Source organism: Sinohyriopsis cumingii, chromosome 2 (genome assembly GCF_028554795.1).
Source record: "Sinohyriopsis cumingii isolate HCF-2022 chromosome 2, ASM2855479v2, whole genome shotgun sequence".
In the NCBI taxonomy this organism is placed as follows: Eukaryota; Metazoa; Mollusca; class Bivalvia; order Unionida; family Unionidae; genus Sinohyriopsis; species Sinohyriopsis cumingii.
The window spans coordinates 57,013,079-57,036,902 of NC_142962.1; the positions used below are offsets into that span (position 1 = coordinate 57,013,079).

Below are 23,824 nucleotides of genomic sequence, written 5' to 3' on the forward strand. Positions count from 1 at the left end.
CCCATAAGTCAAACATTCCAAAAGTCCTTATAATAATTGCAGTTTTTTAAACTAATGAAATGGTTAGTGATAATAAAAAAATTCCTTTGAACCAAGGCTGCAATGTTTATCAAAATTTCTAAATTTGTGCACAGTTAATATTGGAAACAATACAGCTCTGCCTTATTATAATGTGGTATTTTGGGGTCCATAACCACTGATTGCATTGTGTTCTTAACTGCATTATATTTAGAATAGCTATATATACAGAAACATGATATATTCAGATCAGCATAATATACAGAACCATGATATAGTGGGCACTATCAAAATTTGTTAAACAATGGTGTTTTGAAAAGGAAATTAACATACAAGACATAGTTTCACCTTTTTTTCTTTCAGCCCATATTGTAATACACTGGTATGATTATGGTCATGGAGGCCATAGTAGTACCGTATTATATCCAGAATGGTATTATAATGAGGCACATTATAATGGGGAGAGCTGTACCACTTAGGAAAGTTATGAAAAACACAACTTTTGCACCTATATACCCATTTTGCTTACTGAACAGCTGACTCATAATAAAATGCACATGATATCCCTCTATTCATTTGCAATTATTTTATTTGCTTTTGTCCTTGACTGCTTATTATAACAGGAATCAGTATGTAAGATGTCTTTGTTGAATATATGTACATGATGAAGTAAATAGATAATGCAACCTGATTTACTATGTAAAAGGTCTCATTAACAAATGTATAAAGTAAAATTTTATGAGCATTATCAATTAGCCAACCTGATGTGTCATGTTGTGTATTGTGTGCTACAACCAGTTCTCATCAGCTCTGGCCTTTTACTCAAGATGCCACATTCATTAGGAAAATCATAAATGCTTCACAGATGAATTGGCAAAAAATTCTTTTAAACAGTTTTCTTAAGCTGTAGGAATATGTCAATTAACTGGAATGGGTAATTCCTGCATTACTGACAGTCACAAGCATCTTTGTTTATACTTTTACAAATTTTATAGGCAGTAAACTAAAGACTTTAAAATAATATTGTTGGCAGAATCTTTTATCCAACTAAATACAGCATTCATTGTTCAAAGAACTCGATGTTATCAAGTTGTTTTAATTATGAAGGTAAAATAATAATTATCATAATGAATGTAAAATAATAATTATAATAATGTAGAACAATTATATTTGTTATGTTTAGGGTGAAGAAAATACTGTTTATACAATGAAGTCAGACTAACTGAAAACTGGTTTTCTCATTCGAAAATTGCTGAAAGGCAGATGTCTTACAGATTTTTATGTAAACATCTCTATAAGCAATTACTGTTGGTTGCAAGAATAAATTCGATGAATACATGTATCTCTCTATACATGTGACAAATGTAATAACTGACACAAAATCCATATGCATGTTTGTTAGTGGACTCTTATTTCGTCACATCATGTAAATGAAACAAATATAATTTTTTCTTTAAAAAAAAAATAGTTGAAAAAGTTAAGATTTCACACATGGTATTAACAACTTTTAGGGTTATTTCTTGACTTTTCTTTTTGCCAGCTTCATTACTAAATCTTATGTACATCATAACTTTCCTTTATGATCTATTAATATGCAGACTAAATTTGATTTCTTTAATAGCTTTTATAAATAATGCATTCTTTAATATATGACAGCAAATATAGTTTTTGAATAACTTTCTTTACAACTAAAGTTGTTTTAAATTCTCATTTTTAATGCGTCTGATAAGGTTCAGCTAGTTGTTGTTTTTTTGTGGGGGGACATCCCTCTTCTGATCTTTTCAGACCATTATAGTTTGGCGCACCTTCCTAACTGTAGCTGTACCCGTAGGCTTAGTGTATTTGTTTGAGGTGAATGCTGTTCATTACAGTTTTGAATTTTTGTTTGTTTTCTTTAATTAAGTATTTTTGGGGCAGGTAAATTGTATCTGTTGTGCCTGAGCACTTTCTCATATTGTATTTTGTTTTCTTCTATTGTATATCTTGGGTCCTTTCGGATCCTCTTTTTAAAAAAAATTATTCATCTTCCACAACTGTCGCCTACCAAATAGACGTATATAATTCTTTTACATTCTAGTGTCTACATCTGGATGATTTGAATGCAGTATCATCAGCTAGAGCAGTATTATCACAGCCATTAGTTTGGGTCTTCTTGCGACAGTTGAGTAGTGTACCAATTTTTGGTTGTATATGGTAATGAAACAGCCAAAAAATGCCATTGTGCTACCAAGTTAGCTCTTTGATCTTTACTGCCAAGTGAGGCAGAAATAACAGTATGAACACCAAGGTGGAGTTTGAAACACTGTGGAGCTCTTGTGTCCGGTACACATGTATGATAGTGATATTGGTTATCAGGTATTCTTTAGAGTGGATCTGTACATTTGAGAGGCCTCAAAGTCATTATTACTGAAAATTAACAAATATTTCTCATTGATTATAAATTATAGAGCAAGAGTTGTGAGGTTTTCAATGATAATTAATAATTGAAACTTGCCAAAAATGTTTGAAATTAAATTTCTCAGCAACAATCTTTGCAGATCATAACTTCTGCATTGTCAAACATTTGAGAGAAAAAAATATTGGAGATCAAGTTTTTTATGTTCATTGGCCCACCTCGGAAACTAGCTCTCTTTTAATGAAACAAAATGAACTGACTAGGGGGAAAAAAGATTTCCACAGGGTCGAAAGTTCAGATATTGGATGAAGGTCTTGATGGTTAGATTCCGAAGTGACATACATTTCTCATTGCTGTTGTAAGAGTTGGTTAAATTATGAAGTGAATCTCTCTCTCTCTTTCTCTCCATTTTTGTCCACAAATGGATGGTTGAGAGAGAAAGAGATAGAGAAGCAAAGCAAAATGAACTTCATAATGTGATAGAAATATTGTGATGTTTTTTTATATAAATGATTGGCAAGGAAGGAATATGTTGGGAGTTGACACCCCCTCCACCCATGTAAAATGAATGATTGGTCCCTTTCAGGCTTGTGCAGTTCTCACTTTTTATAATACAATGTATCACCCAATATAAGAAAAGGCTCTGCACATGACAGACTCATTGATAAACTTTGCTACTATATAGTTTAAGCTTGATTTAGTAAAACTTGAAAGTTGGTACTGAATGGGATGGCCATGTCATAGCACGTGTCTATCAACATGCGATAGTGTCAGAGCACTTTCTTATCAACAAGTGGTATATTCCTGCAGAAAAGTAATTTAAAAAATTTGGAAAACTCTGCGTATTGCTATTTATTCCTCCCCACAAAGCCCTAACAAACTTTATTCTAACTTGTATTATCCCATACATATATACAGTAATCGGCGCCAACTGGGTATGGGACTGCTGCAAGACTGCAACTACTTATCAGCCACCATATTGTTTACATCATCGTCCACTGTTGACAACAGACTTTTCTGGGCAAATAAGTCTGTTTAAATTATTTGTTTCACTGATGTTCTGTTACAGTGATGCAGAGTCGTGATCTTAGAGACAATTACATGTAATCTCCCTGTTATTATTAGCACACGATTAATGATCGGCCTAGATTGGACATCTGTAGACGTCGCTGTCCTCTGCCATAAAAATATGGTATCCGCACACAGAGCTAGGTGACGTTTGACCATAAATATATGGTTCCCGCATACACAGCCAGGTGATGTTATCCATAAATATATGGCTTCTGCACTACCAGGGTTTAATCCATAAGTTGGAGGTTAAAAAAAATGAGTTGAACTGGAGTTGCATGCTTTTATTTCAGAAAGGGCTCTCATTTCTTGTGAGTGATTGGGTGCTATACATTTATTTCAGAAAGGGCTCTCATTTCCTGGTGAATGATTTGTGGCTAGTTTTATTTTAGAGAGGCTTTTATTCCTGGTGAATGATTGGTTGTTATACTTTTATTTCAGAAAGGGCTTTCATTCCTGGTGAACGATTGTGGGCTAATACATAACAATGTATGCATGTCATCAGTGTTTGTAGACCTGGCTGGAGAATGGAAGCTGGGAGGTGTGGACTACATGTACCCAACCACCGGACAAGACAGTTTTCCTCCAGTGAAGGTTCTTCCATTTCTTGAGAAATATGATCCTCCAGAGAAATCAGAACTTAAGAAAGGAGTAAAGGGAGAAAAATGGTTTGCATAAAACTTGTTTGCAATATTGTAAAGAAATTTCTGAAAAAGAATTTATCTTTATTTAATTGATTTGACTTACATTTATGTAATGCCGTGTACGAAAGAAAGTTCATTTGTCCCATGATTTTATACTTGTGACAAAAATAAGGGTATTATTTGCCATAAAGTGATTCTTTATTTCCACCCTTTATGTGCACACACACAGACACACACACACACACTGTACTAAAGATCCTAGGGAACCATGGTAGGTCATTTGGTAGAGTGTCAGATTCACAATCCAAGGGTTCTTGGTTCATTACCCACCCAGGCCAGCCTCGGTCAGCTGCCTGTGTGTGTTCTTGGGAAAGGTACTTAGTTCCCATTTCCTATGCAAGATATATCCATTATGTTAAAGTACCATTAAAAACCAACAAGAACAAACAAAAATTGACATCTTTCAGTACCTTTATAGATAGAGACATGAAATATGGGTCACTGATATTCTTCTGAGTGTAGATTGTGGCAACAATTTTGGTATTTTCCTTATTTTGATGATGGCCAGGGAGGGTAGGGGTTATTCGATATAAATTTAAAGTGACTTCTAGGTCATATGTCTCACATATCTGAAAATTGAAATATGTGGTTTACAACCCTGGTTGAGAAACCATGCCTAAAACCTATGGGGTCTTCCCTTATTCCCCAGGAAAAACTTTAACCCATCATTTTTGAGAGCCTAGTGCTTTAATTTTATATATATATATATATATATATATATATATATATATATATATATATATATATATATATATATATATATATATAAAATTTCTAATAAAGACTAATTAGATGAAAAACCCAAACTGACTTTAGGGCTTGAAAAGTTAAAGTTTGACATACAACTGATATTGAGCATTGCCCCTCCTCTTCCCCAAGGGACTTATATTAAATTTGTTAAGATCACCACCCTGTAACCATGTATATACTTACTGGGCTTAAAAAGAGAAATGCAAATACTCAATTGACATTTGCCTATGGAGCAGTCCATATTATCAAGGACATAACAAAAGAGGCCCAAACTTCATTATTTGCCCAACACAGAATGTTGGTTTTGACCTTTTTAATATTCTAGATATCCCTTGACAGCCACAAAACCTTTTAAAATGTAGAAATTAATATTTCTTACAATATTTATAGAAATCTAACTGAAATTTTTGATTTCACACACTCTTCTGGATGATAAATACTTTCCCTGTCTCATTAAACAAGTGGAACTTTATTTCGATGTAAAGAGTCATTAATAAAATGTTTGTTATCAAGACTCATACAGTTTTGAATGGAATGGTCCCTTTTAGAGTAGGTAGATTATGTTCTCAGAATTAAAGATTTTAACATGATTGAGATACAGAATGCTTACAAAAAATGTTTTCCAGGTAGATTTTGTTTCATCAATTGAGAGTTCAATAGAAATGTTTGTTTAATCTTTTCTCAACCCCCTCATTTTTATCATTTTTTTAAAACTCAGTTGCTGGATTTTCTTTGTTTATAGGTCATCAGACATGTGGGGATTAGGCTGCTTAATATGGGAGGTTTTTAACGGATCGTTGCCAAAAACTTCTGCTCTTAAAAACTTTGGGAAGGTATGCTTCACATTGTACATAATTTTTTATGCATAATTCAGGCTTCGTATCATTCCTATTCAAAATGTTTTTCATAGAGGTGAAAACCTACCATTAGGTTATTTTGATTTCTGACATTAGCATCAGGCAGAAGTTTAAAATTATATCAGACTGATAGTTAAAAATCTGTTTCAATATTCTTCCGAGTTTGATATATATGCTTCAGTTATAGAATATGAATTTCACATTCGTTTAAAATCGATTCATTTCGGTTCACATAGCAATGAGTCTAGATCAGCATATGGTACAGTCCTGTTTCCTTCATGCATCATATATCTGTTCACCCAATGGAGGCTAGATTTCCGATCCAGTTTTGACTTGTCTTGTGATGTCTGCTTGATACAGAATGAAAGTGACTAATGATCTGATCTCCAACCCAGCTCAAAATCATGTTATCATTGCTTCTCCTAAATGTGTGGTCATTGCTGTGTAGGATTTCACCAAAAGACATCATTTCTGCTTGGTCCTAAAGGAAAATGTTGAAGAGCTAACATGCATATAACAAGCATGTTGGCCTTTTTGAAAATCATAATGTGGTATTTGCATTCCATAGTCTTGAAAATATTGTTCTTGCTAACATTTGTTATTGTCTGAGATTGTGACAGGTTCACTGTTCTTTTATCCAGAATGTCAGGTTCAGTTTCAAAGGCCATGACGAATTGGTGCTACACTGAAGTCTTTTGTGAATTAATGCTTCCATATGCTATCCCTGTTGCTGATTTTGTATCTTTTGTGTTTGTATTTGGTATTCACCTGGTAAGTTGCTAGGATTCTGTTTTGTAATATTTTAAAAGTAGGTTTTATTTGCACTCTTGTTCTTTACACTGAAGTTTTTCAGTTAAGATATATGTGAAATCTTCTTGGAAGAAATAAGAATTTCACAATAATGGATAACACATGCCGATGACTTTACAGTGGCACACTCAGTGAACAATAACTTTTATAGCTTGTATAGAATTTGTTGACATTTACCAACAAAACACTTGAAAGTATTTAGAACTAGCTTTTGAGTTCTTCATAAAATCTAGTAATTTATGTCAGTATTGACATTTGGTGCCACGGAGAGAATATATTAAAAAATATAATTTGATATTTCAGGACCTAAAATTAATGCATATCTGATAACCTGAGTTCAGTAATTTTGCTGACAGTTAACTGAAACTCCAGCTGTCACAAATTTCTTGGAACTTTGAACATTTTCTTCCTGTCATTATTGTAACATTTAGCAAATAATTTTGTGTTTGGTGTAATCGATATAATGTGAGATGCCATTGCCTCTCATGGTTAATTTACCTGCTTATTGTGTTAAGTGAATACCTACCAACATCCTGTACTTAAGTAAATAAGTGTCCACAGGAGAAAGTAGGAGGTGTTATTCTACATGTCAAGTAAACATAGTGAGTATTGTTAAAAGTCTTGGCACAGTCTGGAGCCAGCCTGGTGTACTAGCCCCTTATTTTAGTATGAACGCTAGCAAAAGATTTAAGGTATGAGTTTGGTATTGCTCAATTGGAATTGTTCCAGTCTGCTGACGCAAGAAATAATCCATAATTAATACATGTTTTAAATGATAATAATTTAATTATTTATGATAATCTTCAAGCACTATGTATATTGACAATTAGAAATATGCTTAAATTAAGGAAGTGTGCACAGCTGTCACTGAAAAAATGTATTTAAAAATGCTGATGACTAGGGAGAGCATGATTGTAAGTATGATGATATGAGAACAGATGCTGGGAAAAAGAATGCTTGAAGTATGATCCTGTAACGGCTGTTTTGTTGTGCACCTTTTGCGGTGAGAACTGCAGAAATATTAATAGTGCTGGGTGCTTTGATTGTTGGTGGGTGTAAAAACTTGAATAATTTGTATCTGGAATCTCACAAATAATGGTGTTTTATAACTCACTAGGCATCAACAGACCTGCCAACTCTTACGATTTTGCTATAAGTCTTAAGAAAATTACCCTTGAAATATGGACTTAGGGCATACTAGCAAAAACTACGAAAAAATGATCAATGCCGAAAAATCTGGATAATTGGTTCATCCGTGTTTTATTTGGATCTGGGTTTCATCTTAGAATTAGTGAAATTAGTCATGGAGCCAGACTAACTTTACAGCAGCACTCCAGACTCTGTAAACTGCACCTATTTGTTCATGTGAAGCATCTGCATGATCAAAACTGTTGATTATAGAATTTTTTAAAATAGTGCCCAGAAAGAGATGTATGTTTAAGATGAAAAGGAAAATAAGCTTCTAGAAAATTGTTAATAATCAACACAGAATAATAAAAAGGAGTATTCAGATTCTTGTGAATAGAAGCTGGAAAGGACACAATTACGTTTATTGGACATCACATGCCAATTTGAGTATGTCTCATGGCAGGAGATATGATTGCCATCGTCATGTGAAATGGAAGAGTTTCCAAGAATTATGGCAAGTTGAGAGATAGCAAGAAGCCATTGAGCTGCATAGGGTTTGGAACTTTAGTTTGTGCAACTGTACTAGTGGTAAATAAAGTCTACGCGTACTTTACAAACTTTTCAGTTCAGCATACTGTTTATCATTGATGCATCAAACTTTTAATTACATTTTCCAGCTTTACAGTAGCAGTTATTGATATTTTGTTACAACTTACTGAAAACTAGTCAATCTTGTGGAAATAAATAAACTTTTTCATCCAGTTTCAATACAACTTTGTCAAAACGTTTACATGGTAGAGAACTTGGATGAAGTTAACTATGAGCATGAAACTAAGTACATTAATTGTGCCTTTTCCTCGAAAGAATCTTTAGTGGACTAAAGTAAAATAGGTAAGAATTTATATGATTTTTTTGGAGACAGGTTTCATTGGGTTGTGTTTTTAGAATACTGCATAACCCAGCCTAGTGAAATAGTCAGTTATTCTTTTATGCTAGGCAGGCGAGTGATATTATGTCTGTTTTAGGCTCTTGTTAATTATCTGTATCCATTTGATTTGAATGCAGATTTTCAGTCACAGTAGAATTAAAATCAGTGAAAGGGATGCTATAACAAAATGGACTTTCATAATACCTTTTTCTTCTTTGTATGAAGGCGAAATTTTTGTCCATTTATGGACTTTGTGTAGCTTTTCATCTATATAAATGCAAAATTTTGAATTACAGTAAGATGCATTAGAATTGTTATAGTGTTATAAAATAATCTTTTGAATTTATAAATTCATTAAGTACATCTGACTCTTAAATATATACATATTTATTACTTTGATAATCTGGTTTTAAAAATATTTGTGGCTTTTTTTCAGGTTCCGAAACAACTAGTGCCAAATTACTGTGAATTAGTGGGTGCCAACCCCAAATCAAGGCCAAATCCAGCGAAGTTCATCGAGGACTGCATGAAGACAAACGGGTTTATGGACAATGCATTTATTAAAACCATGTTGTTTCTGGAGGAAATTCAGGTTAATATGATGATACATTTTATATTGTGAATGATGGTCAAGGGTCTTAGGCGAATAAACATTTGAATAATGTTTGCTTTTCACTTTTGAGGTGGAAAGTTGAATTCTCAAATTTCCTGTTTATCTTTCTTTGGTCACTGGTTTTCTCTACAGCACCTACCTTTGCCAAATTTTACAGATAAGGTTAATGATTAGGGTCACTGACTGAATAAAGGAAAATGGTTTTTGCAGAATGGCTTTGGTTCTGTTTAACAGACCTTGATCAGACTTTGTTGATGTTGTGCACTAGGGGTAAGGAAGAAGTCTTGAATTTGGGTCAATCGTTAAGGTCACTGAAAGAAGAATATTGATTTTGGCAGAATAACTTTAGTTCTGGATCATATACCTTGACCAAAGTTTCTGGGTGGCTTGCACTGTTGATTTGGGGGTCAGAGGACAAGGACATTTTGACTTTTTAAATAAAATAGTTTTTGCAGTATAACTTTTATTCTGGAGTAAGTTTTGTGACCACACTTCGTGGATGGCACACACTTAGGTTAATTAAGAAACCAATAGATTCTGGGGTCTGAAGATCAGAAGTTATGATAAGTCTAGAAAAGAAGATAATTGTTTCTGCACACTAAGTTTAGCTAAACACCAAATACCATGGCTAAAGGTCCTAGTCATTGAGACTTATTAATCTACTTAGTCAATCATGTCTTACTACAAACATGGATCCTGGTGCAATGTTCACTGTTATTAGTTGTCAACAGAAGTAATTATAAAAAATAAAAAGCTGAAATAGTTTGTTGTACTTGTAATTCAATTAATAATATAGAAAACATATTGATATGTTACCTGTGTTTTTTACATATAATAAAAATAATAATAATGAGGACTTTATATAGCGCCTAATCTTTAGAAGCTCTAAGCACTTTACAACATTAGACAACACCTATAACATAAAAAACATATATAATGATATGATTACAAAAAACAAATTTTTGAAATTAGAAAACATAAAAATCATGCTGAAAATATTTAAGGTAGGAAACAGTATTAGGTCTTTAAGTTTGTTCTTGCAGTCAAAATAAGTGAGTTTTAAGAGCACTCTTGAATGGGATCACTATGTCTAAGTTCAGTGGGCAAATCATTCCATGTTGCTGGGCCCTGGTAAGCAAAAGAATGTTGTCCATATGACTTCGTTTTCATAGTGGGAATAATGAGTATACAATTTTTAGAAGAGGAGCATAAGTATCTTGCTGGTGTGTACACATGGGTGAGGTTGGATAGGTATGTTGAACTGGAGTCCGTCAGTAAAATATAGCACAGAGAACAAATTTTGTGTTTGATTCTGGATCAAATGGATAGCCTGTATAGGGTACAGAGCAACGGGGAGGTGTGCTCTGATCGTGGTACTCAAAGTATGATCCGAGCAGTTGTGTTTTGAAGTTTCTGGAGTAGATATTGGGATGAACCAGACAGAATTGAGTTACAGTAGTCCAGTCTTGAAAGTACTAATGCACACACAAGTGTTTTAGTGGCATCATCTGAAATATATTTGCGAATGGATGGAGCTGATGCTTCTTGGCTCAAGATATGCAGCCTTGCATATGTTCATGACATGTTGGTGCAATGTGAGAGTACTGTCCAGAGTAACACCTAGGTTTCATACTGACTGTGTGAATTTAATGTTGGTGTTGCTGATATTTATTGTTTGAGGTAAAGGATGTGACTGAGAAAGTCTTTGTGTTGTGATCAGAATGACCTCAGTTTTATCATCATTCATCTGCAGTTTGTTACATGTCATCCATGATTTCACATTAGAAATGCACCTCTCTACACCTTGGATGGTAGTATCAACTTCAGTTGGGTGGCTAGATTTGTATATTTGGGTATCGTCAGTGTACAGTTGGTGAGACATTGGATGATGATCTATGACACTTGAGAGAGGCTGAGTGTGTAGAATGAAGAGAACAGGTCCAAGAACAGACCCCTGTGGAACACCACAACATAGATCAACTGGGCTGGAGTGTATTCCATTTGCAGACAACTATCTGTTGACCAAGTAGGACTTGAACCACAGTAAGGCTGTATAATGAATGCCAAATACATACTGGAGATGGTGAACTAATATATCATATTATATTGTGTCAAATGCTGCAGACAAATCAAGGAGGGTGAGGACTGTAATCTTTCCGCTATCCAAAGCAGAGAGTATGTCATTAACTACTTTTAGAATAGTAGTTTCAGTACTGTGGCAAGGGCGATATGCAGAGTGTACTTTGCTAAAAGACTGTTTGAATTCAGATGAGGTACAAGCTGGGATAGAACAACCTTTTCTAAGATTTTTTGTATGAATGGGAGATTAGAAACTGGGTGGTATAGTTCTTTAAATCGTTATGATCGAGTGTTAGTTTCTTCAGCAGAGGCTTTACAATGGCAGTTTTGAAAAAATGATGGGAATTCCCCAGATGAGAGAGAGGTATTAATAACATCAGTTAGTGAAGGCAATACTGGATCTAAGCACTCAAGCAGCAGTGATGTTGGAATTGGATCAAGTTCACATGACATTGGTGTGCTCTTCATCACGATTGAGGCAAATGTATCAAAACTTCAAAATTGACATTAATAGAATTATATTTCTATTACCTTGTACAGAACTTCCTACTTCGAGCACTTCTGGGCTAAAACAATGAATTGACCCAGGTACATACAGTGCACAAAAAAATACTTTTGAAATTAATTTATGGTGTCCCAACAAATACCGTGTCCCAGCATATATGGTAAATATGGTATGATGTATTCCTTTTATTTAATTGTTCAGTTAAGTACGAAGGAATCTGGTAAATTTAGAGGTTCATAGTATTTCCATGCTGAAAAGAAAATAAATTGCAAGTTTTAGGTTTTTTGGAAATGTAGTATTTAACATCATTAAAAATTACATTTTAGCATAGCTAAAGAACCGTCCAGTCCCAAAATCACCTTAATTTTGTTTTTATAGTTGGTGTGTATTTCCTTGTGCTAATCATATCTAAATAAGAACCTGTAGAATAAAAGTATGGAGGATAAATTCCCTGATACTCATTGTCCATAATATAATAACTCAATGGTTATTTTAAAATTCATAAAATTTGCACAGGTTGAAGATCATAGAGTCTGTTCAAAGGATAATATAAAGGTGTGTACATTTGATCAGGCTGACTTGCAGAAAGTTGCAGAGCCAATTTATAGCAGGTTGTAAATCATTAAACAGTGTTGCATCTTGAGTGAGCAGATGGGAATTCTCAAAGTGTTTCCATTAATTTATAGTGAATCCCCATACCTTGATCATTTTAGTGGGGACGTGAAAGTCTCCCTTACACTTCATAGTTTGATCATTATAGTGGGGACATGAAATGTCTCCCTCACACTTCATATCTTGATTATTATAGTAGGGGGACATTAAACTTCATCCAAGATGATCATAAATGTAGGGACATTGAAGGTGCAGCAAAGGACACATATACTTTTCATTGACTTTATAATTCTCTTTTCGTAGGACTTTTATATCGAATCTTAATATTTCTTGTGATTATTTAATAAGACAGAAGTAGTTGTAACCACGTTATTTTACATCCATTCACTCCCAGAGTTCATGGCATTATGATACATCTAGGTAAAAAGTGATGTCATATGGATGGTGTCATAATGTAATAATGATGCAATTTTTACCTGCAAATTAAACATTGACTCTAAATGATTGGACTCCATTTAACTCGCAGCTCTGCAAAGATATTGTATTTCTATTCATCCATGAAAATACATTGAAGTTTAAGCACCAAAAGCTTATCATAGATCAAAATACTTATTTGACAGATAGTATATGTTCCATAAATGTTTGGCAGAAACACTGAATTGTGATGTAGCTTTATATTATCCTCACAGGTTCAATCATACAGAGGGCCAAATTAAGTTACTTATGAAAGTGATGATAAATATATCTTAGAAAGTTTAAAATGATAATTAGATTGAGTTTTTTAATATGTTTTCCACAAAAATATTTTTTTATCTACTGATATTTGTTTTCAATTTCAGATAAAGGACATGGAAGAAAAAGTCAAGTTCTTCAGTAGTCTGACCAGTTCACTAGATTCATTACCACAACAGTTCTGCAAACACAAGATCTTACCACAGTTATTGAATGCATTTGACTTTAGCAATGCTGGTGCTCTTGTTCTAGCACCATTACTGAAGGTTGTGTTGAATATCTGTTATGGATTCATTGTTGTCATACATGTATTGTGTCAGTGTTCGTTTATCCTTTGTTTTCCACCTTTTGTTATGTCCACACTGCAGTAGCAGAATGAAGCATATTGTTTTGCTGCTGTCCATCTCTCATCCACACAATGTGTCTGTCCCAAATTTGTTTCAGCATAATTGTGCAAATGTTTCTTAACTTAGAACCATATATGTAGATGACCAGATTAGACTTTGAGGTCATTACAGAAGTTTTTATTAGAAAAATTTAATACACCAATTTGGACCAATACTTTTGTCATTTAACAAAACCCAAGATAGTGTAGTTGAGCAGAAACTATTTGAGGTAGACAAAATTTGTTTGGAAAATTTGTATTCGTATGTAGATGACCTGATTAGATTTTCTGACCATCACAGCAGTGTTTTTAAAAAATAAATTTATATACCATATTGGGGCCCAGAGTGGCAGAGTGGTCTAAAGTGCTCTCCGTTACGGATCACTGCCATCTCACCTCTGCGTAGCTTCTCATGTGGGTAGGTGGTTCTTCCCAGGGTTTTCCCTGGTTCTTCTCCACCATTAATACTGGCCACCATGCATAGCCTATCGTGTGCTGAAAAAATGGTGTTAAACCCCACGACATCAACAACAGCAACATACCTTATTGAACCAGATTTAGACTTATTTGCAAAATCAAATTAAAACAATTATACAAGAAGCAGACAGTAAAAGTTTCTAAGTCTATATGTATGGACATGTTGATGACCGCATTGGAATTTAAGGTTTTGTACACATTTTATAACCTTTTGGACTTGAAAATTTCATGAGATAGAAATTTTGTTAGAATGACTATTAAAGCAAAAAAAATTGAAGCCAAGCAAATAACATGTTGTAGGTATATTTATATTTGTGTGTAGAATATCTGGTTATATTTTCAAACCATTATGGCAAGTTTTCAATTTCTTTTACATATTTTTAAAACTTTTTTGAGCAAAGACTTCTTATGCAAGAACCTTGTTAGCTTGAGTTAGCAAAAGCAACTTGAGATAGCCAAGTAAATGTTTGTATGCATGTTTGTATGCAATGTAAATAACTGATTGGATTTTCATATCACTAATTTTTTCAGTTTTTGTCAACATTTGCCTTTGTTGATTAAGACTACACATTAGGGTATATGTAAGCTGCAAAGATTGGGGAGGTTGGGTTTGTAGAAAAAAGCCTTTGATGAATCCCCTTATGTCACTTAAATGCTGCCAGCTGTATAGTAATTGTTGCTTTTTCAGAATTTCAGGTCTGCATTCAGCTCTCAAGATGAACTGTGTGTGATATGTTCAGTACAAATGTTTAGGGTGATAAGCTTGTCTGACAGTAAGGTGTTATAGTTCACAGATGGTTTGATACGTCAGCCAAATTTTGTCAAGTCCACATTGACAGTAGCATGATATTGCAATCATTTTGACGTTCTTGTGTGTCCTTCCATATGTTAGATTAACCTCAGTATTAAATGTTGTTTTTGTTGTTTCTCACATACATTTGGTCACCAAATCAAGTTTCTTGTGTGTGGAAACATGATGTGTGTTACCATTGTACCAATAACTTTGCGGTTGACTTTGGAATCTTCTTGTATTACATTATTTGTGACAGTTCAGATAACTTTATTATCTTTAATGTGTTTATTTGCAACATATTTAGAAGGAACGAAAATTACTCTCTTGTGGAGTAGTAAAATTTTCAAAGTAAAATCTGTTAACTTTTTAGAAAGTACTCTAAAAATCAGTAGTTACATTCATCTCTGATTTGGGGATTATCAACTATCAATAGTCCTATCATATCTGATTTGGAGATTATCAAATATCAATAGTCAGAATGATCTCTGATTTGGTAATTATCAAATGTTAATAGGCACAGTCATCTCTGATTTGGAGATTATCAAATGGCAATAGACACCATCATTTCTAATTTCGTGATTATCAAATATCAAGTCACAGTCATCTCAGATGGGGGGATTATAAAAAATACCAAAAATAATAGTCATTTTGAATTTGGGAATTATCATATATCAGTAGGCACAGTCATCTCTGATTTGAGGATTATTAATTGCACCATAGTTGCCTGGAATTTCAATGATGTAGGAATCAATGTTTATTGCTCAAGTGATGTTGACTTCATTTAAAACCTCGTTGTGAAAATCTGACATTGGTATGCTAGAGTATACTGATTTTGTATTGGACAAGGTCATGTGTTGAAAATGTATGTGCTCTATGCACTATTTACATCATGTACATCTAAAAAAGTAAAAATGTGAATCAGATAACTTCGTCATTGTAAATATAATGTGTCAAGCTAAATGTTAAATTCATTGTTGGATTTGTGATGGATGGCGTCATTGTATTCTCTTTCAAAGTTGTTTGTGAACTTTTGTCATGAAACTAAAATTATTAAAAAAGATATGAAAAAATTGGTTGCTTTAGCATAGAGTTTCCTGTTTACAGTTGAAATAATCATTTGCTTAAAAATATGTATAATCACCATTATAACCTGTTGAGAAATAAAGAAAAGGGGTAAAATGGAGCCATGTGTATCAATGTATGAAAGCTCTCTTGTCCACCTTATGATGTTTTTAATATACATGCACATTTAGTTCATTATTATTTCCAGTGGAATGTACACTTTTGTGCCAAATTTAGGCAAATCATTGTGAAAGGTTCTGCACACAGTGTGTAAAATACAGTATTATAACACTATTTCTTTGTCTTATTTACAGGTTGGAAAACTGCTAGAGGCAGACGAATACCAGAAAAAGATAGTCCCATGTGTAGTTAAGCTATTCTCTTCCACTGACAGAAATACAAGAGTAAAACTTTTACAGCAGGTAGGATATTAGTGTATTGGAATGCCTGTAACTCATTTTATTCCATTTTTGCAACATTAAAACCATCAAGAGATATTTTGAATGGAAGTTTTAAAAAAAAAAACGAGAGTGCCATGGGATGTTGTCTGTCATCCATCCATTAATCAGATGCTTGTTATTGCTTCTCTAGACCATCAGGAGGATTGTCTTGAAACTTAAACTTGCACATTCATATTGAGGTTTAGTTGGTGCCTCTTTACTCTAGCAATCCCAGAAAGATAAAAATTAGTCTTAATCCATCGTTCATCATCCCACATCTGTTAGTCTGTTAGTATAAGTTTGTTACAGTACTCCTAAACTGTTTTGGAGGATTCTCATGAAATTGTGTACACAGATATCCCAAGGTGTAAGTGGCCCTAAAAAGAATGGTGCTGCTCAGAAATCCAGTATGGCCACTGCAGCAGCCATCTTGAAAATCTTTTATCACTACTCATCGTGCATAGATTGTCACAGACACATGGAGTTTTCACAAAAAGATTTCTTATGATGTCTAGTTGGTCCTAATTGAAAATGGTGCCGATCTGACATCCAGTATGGCTAGCATGGCAGCCATCTTGAAAGGTACATTTCATGAGTGGGAAGCCATATTGGTATGGGATTTTCACCAGAAGATTTCTTACTGTGTCTAGTTGGTCCTAAATGAAAATGGTTTCATTTCGACAACCAATATGTCCACCATATTGGCCATCTTGAAAATCTTGTTACCTCTACTTCACATGAACAGATGGGTCATTCAATATGGAGTTTTCATTGAATGACTTCTGATGATGTTTAGTCGAGTCTAAATGAAAATATTGTCATTTTGACATCCTATATGGCACTACAGTAACCATCTTGAAAATCTTGTTGTTTCTGCTCAAGACTTGAAAGTCATAGCATGGGGGTTCACTTGCTGGAAGAACATGTAGCTGGTCTTAAATAAATATTGTTCTGATCTTATATCCAATATGGCCACTTCAATGGCAATGCTGAAAATCTTATTGCTACCCATCCAAGATGGAAAGTCATATTGACACTGGATGTTAATGAGAGAACTTATTATAATGTCAGTTCTTGGCTTTTATGGGTTATTGCTTTTTTTAGCAGATGATAGGCTATACATGGCAGACAATTTACATGGAGGAGGAGGAACCTGGGAAAATTCCAGGAAGATCAATGGGAAGCGACTGGCAAGCTTTCTCCCATACCCACATTGGCTGAGCCAAGACTCAACCCATGTAGACAGAGGGGAAATATCAGTGATCTAAAGCAAATGCCTTACATCACTTTGTTACCAGGGATGCTAGTTGGTTATGTGTCCAGTGTGACCACCATAGCAGCCATCTTGAAAATCTTGTAATTGCTACTCCTCCTAAATGGAAAGTCAGATCAAAATGGGGTTTTTGACCAGAGGACTAAGTAAGATATCTAGTTGGTCCTGAATGATAATGGTGCCCATCTGACCTCAGATATGGTCACCATAGCAGCCATCTTGAAAATATTTGTGTAGCTATCTGTAGACAGATTTTTGTCATTTATCACTCTTTGAATCAATTGAGTCCACTAGGAACACCACTGTTGCATCTGCCATTACATTGCTGTGAAGGACTGTAAACAAACTGAAACTTACAGTGAAAAGTAAAATGTCTGAAGTGTGATTTTTATTGCCTGACATATTTTGCAATATAAGTGGACTGGCGACATGAGACAGTGGCCTAATGTCATGTACGACAACTTTTACAACTATTTAATCCCATCGAAAGCAGTAGCTGGAAAAAGAAATGAAGAGCTTTAAAAGCTTACAAAAGTTATAACTACTTCCAGAGTGGAAATGTCGATACAATTTTGCACAATACATCGACTTTGGAGAATAAAATTATCATAAAAAGAGAAATACGCTTATCACAATCAGTAAATAAAGTAAATGAAGCTTTCATTATTTGTACAATGGAGGGGGTTATTAAAAATGATTGGTGTACATGTATGCTGGGGAAAGGACAAAAATCTTGTGCCTGCTGCGAGTTAGGTTATTTTCCTATCCCAATTTAAGCTTTGGAAATAGATTTCTTTCGGTGGGCCTTTCGTCTAAAAATGTTCTGAACAAACAAAAAACTTGTTTCTTAGTATTTTTCTGCTTAAAGCTTTCATCCACTTGAGTTTTTTAAGGCCCAGCTGATGGCATTATGTGAAATTTGTAAGGAACAAAACATGCGCATTCACTGTGAATTTGTTTTACCCATAAGGATTCTTACCATCTATATATTTTTCTTGAGCATTTTGTACATCCACTGACTGCACTTGAAGTTTCAATACCTGTTTTATACTTTACTTTTATATCCATCATAAAAACAACAATAAAAGTACAGTTGAGAAACACTAAATGTAAAGACATAACAGCTGATACTGCGACAGGAATTCACAGGAATGTAATGGATGATGTACCACATGACAGAGAATGGCAGCACCCATGAAAATTAGCTCAGCGCTAGATAAACCTGTGTATTCTTCACCATAAATGCAAAGTATTATTGACATTGAACATTTCTTATGGTATCTGGTCTTATTGGAAAATGATGTTGATCTTACATGAACTGTGTTGGCCATCTTTAAAATCCTGTAATTACTGCCCCTCTATATTTGATGGTTATATCGACATAGGGTTCTCACCAAAATACTTCTTATGACATCTGTCAATCCCTTTGAGGATTGCTATTTTGCTGATTGCCTTGCTGCCATTAAGATTAATCCAAGGATTTATTGGCAATAGATTGGTGAGATCAATCTTTGTCATATTTAAATGTCCTATGAAGTATACATGTAACATCGTATGTCTTTTCTCTTTTCAGATTGACTCCTTTATTGAGCACCTTCAGGTTTCAACAGTCAATGATCAGATTTTTCCGAATGTTGTTACAGGATTCTCTGACGTTAACCCAATTATCAGAGAGGAATCTGTAAAGGTAATTTATTTTACCATGTTTTCAAACGGCAGTAGGAACTTTGTTACCATAGCTGCATTTAATAATGAAGTCATTCTACGGACACTTCATAGTATAGATGGGTAGTTATTTTAGATGGAGCTTTTTTGCTTACCTGTACAAAAGCTTTAGTCAAAAAGTATACAGCAGTGATTTCTCACTCGGAAAGTGTTCATTAGTAAAAAATAATTTGACAGAGGTTTAGAGGACTTTGGTACACTTTTTGTGGACATTTTGAAGAACTAGTACCCAACGGTCATAATATGATTATCAAACTACACGTAACAGTGATGAATGATTAAAAACAAATTATAGACAATATATAAGTAGTAATACTATTGCAAAAAACATCCACAGGTCCATCTACTAGCTTATCAGCTGAGTTTAAATGCAAACAGCATAGACCCTGTTCTGCTGTTGCATACTGTGCTGGTAGATCAGGGTCTGTGTTGTTTGTCATACTGATTACTCCTAGCAAACTGCATAGACCCAGATCTGCCAGTGCAGTATGTGATGGGAGATATGGGTTTGTGCAATTAGCAGTTGGAATCTACCTTTAAGTGGATATATCTGGTACTCATTGTTTATAAAATGGTAGTATGTAAAATCTAACCAGGGTCCAGTACCATTCTTCAACATGCATAACAATTTTTTAAAAATCTTTCACTTGCTAAATTTGCTGCAATGTTACATTTGTTAATATCTGATTATTTACAGTATATGGCTAATGTATCAGAGAATTAAACCAGTCATAATGTTTTGATATATAGTTTATTGCTACGAAAGCTTAAAGTTCAATTGCACATAATAGCTATCACTGTTAATTTCTAATTGATAGTCCAAATTTTAATCAAGAAAACGATGTCTCAGGTAGTTCATATTTATTGGAAGCTAATGTATGCATAAATTTTAAACAAGCTTTGTTAACTCACATAATTGGGGTGTGGTATAGATGAAGTCACAGAGATGAGGTGGTATTGTTTTGACACACATACAAGACTTGTCCATACCCCCAAAAGCATGCATACTCTTTTCATGTCCAGTGTCATTGGAACATATTCCTGTCAATCTGTATCAACTTCCATCTTGTGAGACTGCAAGTTTTAGGTGTGAACTAAAAAAACTTTCTGATGATTTACTGTCAGAAAAAATCGTTGACTTTTAAAGAATATGGTTTTAATAGCAAATTCTGACCTAGTATATTTAGGATTTTATATATTTGCCCTTTATCAATTATATTAAGTACATATTAAAGAAGTTTAAAATATTTGTTTTATCTTTCATCTTGTAAGGCTTGATGTTAACATTTTTTTTCTTAAAGCTATGTTAAAAATCTAAATCACACACACACACACACACACACACACACACCATTCAATATCCTCATCCTGTATTTTAATTCATACACTTATATTACCTTTTCATGATCACATTAAATCTATTTTTTGTGTTTGCAGGCCATGATGTATGATCACATTAAATCTATTTTGTCTGTTTGCAGGCCATGATGTATGATCACATTAAATCTGTTTTGTCTGTTTGCAGGCCATGATGTATGATCACATTAAATCTATTTTGTCTGTTTGCAGGCCATGATGTATGATCACATTAAATCGATTTTGTCTGTTTGCAGGCCATGATGTATGATCACATTAAATCTATTTTGTCTGTTTGCAGGCCATGATGTATGATCACATTAAATCGATTTTGTCTGTTTGCAGGCCATGATGTATGATCACATTAAATTGATTTTGTCTGTTTGCAGGCCATGATGTATGTTGCTCCTAAATTAAACTACAAGAATCTTAATGAAGAATTAATGAAGCATTTTGCTCGTCTTCAATCTAAAGATGACCAGGTAGATATTAGTTTTCAACAAGTTTTTCATAAAATTTTAATATCTTTTACCTAATAAAATTCAGATGTTGTATCGTTAGATTTTTAATGAATGTGCTGATGACAACTATTGCACTGTACAACTCAAAATGATGTGATCATCTCATTACAGTGTCATCAGTATGACATCTCATTACCTTGTGACATCACATTACAGTGTCATCAGTATGACATCACATTACAGTGTCATCAGTATGACATCTCATTACCTTGTGACATCACATTACAGTGTCATCAGTATGACATCACATTACAGTGTCATCAGTATGACATCACATCACAGCATCATCAATATGGCATTACATTACAGCATTGTCAGTGTGACATCATATTATCTTGTGATCATTATGACATTTTGCACATGTCATTGACGTGACATCACATTACAGTGTCATCAGAGTGACATCTCCTTAGTGTCATCAGTGTGACATTACACTGTCATCAATATGACATTACAGTGTCATTTATATGACATCACAGTGCATTGTCATCAGTGTGATGTCATTACAGTGTCATTGGTATGGCATCACATTACAGTGTCATCAGTATGACATCATATTACAGCATCATCAATATGGCATTACATTACAGCATTGTCAGTGTGACATCATATTATCTTGTGATCAGTATGACATTATTGTACAGTGTCTATGATGTGACATCACATTACAGTGTCACCAGTGTGATGTCATTACACTGTCATCATTATGACATCACATTACATTGTCATTAATGTTATAGCACTTGTTACCTATGTGTATTGTAGCACTATGAACTATGGGTGAGATTGGATTAAAATGCTGTGGTTAATTTCTTAAATAATGACATTAGAAATTAATATACAGTTTTAATAATTACAATAACAGTCCTGTGACAAAATGGATAAAATGACAGAAAAATTTGAAACATTATGAAATCTCGAGCAATTTTCAACCTGCTGCATACCAGTTTTGCAGACTTTCTATTGTGGAAAATGGACAAAGGTCTGAAAAGTATTATCATATTGATAATATAAGCTTTTATCTCTCAACAATTCTCTTTTCCTTGTGTATTTAAAAAGGCAAGTTAGTAATCTCTTCAGCCTGTGCAAATTTATGATTATTTCAGTATTCCTTCAGTTATTAAGTTATGGCCAAGTGGTTTCAAAGTACTTTGTCCCAGACCTTTTTATATAATGACCATTACTTGGGGATAGATATTCAGCAAAGAGTATTATAAGAAAATGCATTTCAAGCATTACATTTCTAAGTGATAATGGATTGCATGGATCCTTAGCTGTGTAAAAAAAATATCAGCTTTTTAAAAAGTCAAAGCCTCAAATAAGCAATCATCCTTAATGTTGACTTTTAGACGATTGGTGATTGGAAATATGGATATAGGTATAGTCTGACCTCAAAATCTGTTATACAGGAGCCTCATTAATCCAGACACCTTCTTTCCCAGTGAATATGTGATGATGAGTGATTGGAAATATGGATGTCTTATGAGATGGGTATAGTCTGTCCTCAAAATCTGTTACAGAGGAGCCTCATTAATCCAGACAACTTCATTCCCAATGAATATGTCCGGATCAACAAGTTTTCTGGATAATTGAATCATGCACATTTTTATTTTACGATGTCATCATACTGTATACATGTGCATGTACATGCATATGCTAGCTGTAAATGTATTGTATAATCAATAATGGTTGAAATAAATTATTAAATACATCTATTGACTTGTGTTTATTTTACATTATAACATAAGATTGTACGTACATGTACAGTAAATATAACATACATGTAGAGTAAATATAAGTTTAAACAATTAACACGTCAAACACATCTTATGCTGAATGGTAGCTTTTGGGTGATCTTTTTGCTGGCAAATCTTTTTTATGCTGGCTGGTATCTCTACTTGTCTACGCTTGTTTGATGGTGTTGCAGTTAAATGCATTATGGTAAACTAATTAAATGGCAGTAATTTTTATAAGTTATATTTTACAGCTGTTATAGCTGCTAAAGAGCTGATAATTGATGTCCCCATTTTATTCTGAAATGAAGCCCTATACTATCCACAAATCAATCAAATGTATTTGTACAGCAGTCAATAAACTGATTGTTACATATTATTGGTAAACAGCAAAGAGGCTTAATGACACACTTAATTTATTTACCATATGTTATGTCAAAAAGTATGGATGATTTTATCCCAGTGTATTTATTTAATTATTAACATCCCCATTGGTGACTAGCTAAAACAGACATTGTTTAAACAATCACTGGTTACAATCTGGTCATGCTTCTTAGTTTCTCCTTCAAATATGTTCCCTAATCACATTAACGTTAGGGATATAAGCCTGCTACCTCTCAAATCCAGCCCTACTAAAAGACGAAAATTCGTCTTTTCTGTCTATCTCATATAGACCAAAGGGCAATAACTCTTGCCCCTTAGCTCCCCTTGCCACCGCCAGGTGTCACTAGTTTTTAAACTTCACTTGTACTGATAACACGTACATTATACCTCCAAACAATCCAAGCCATCTTAGCGTTAAATTGGACCATCCGAAGTTAAATTTGGATTTATTGCATTGGACAATCATTCTTCTACAG

General features: G+C 33.9%; 1 protein-coding gene across 2 annotated transcripts in view; it reads left to right on the forward strand.

The window, feature by feature from the left end:
• Positions 1-23,824, forward strand: part of LOC149804925 (N-terminal kinase-like protein) — a 75,252-nt gene that overhangs the window by 18,936 nt on the left and 32,492 nt on the right. For both annotated transcript variants that reach the window (XM_089945942.1, XM_089945943.1), the window contains exons 5-11: positions 3,923-4,149; positions 5,678-5,768; positions 9,095-9,250; positions 13,307-13,465; positions 16,231-16,338; positions 19,203-19,316; positions 21,100-21,192. In XM_089945942.1, the coding sequence (XP_089802068.1) occupies positions 3,923-4,149; positions 5,678-5,768; positions 9,095-9,250; positions 13,307-13,465; positions 16,231-16,338; positions 19,203-19,316; positions 21,100-21,192 (948 nt within the window). The remainder of the gene's footprint in view (positions 1-3,922; positions 4,150-5,677; positions 5,769-9,094; positions 9,251-13,306; positions 13,466-16,230; positions 16,339-19,202; positions 19,317-21,099; positions 21,193-23,824) is intronic.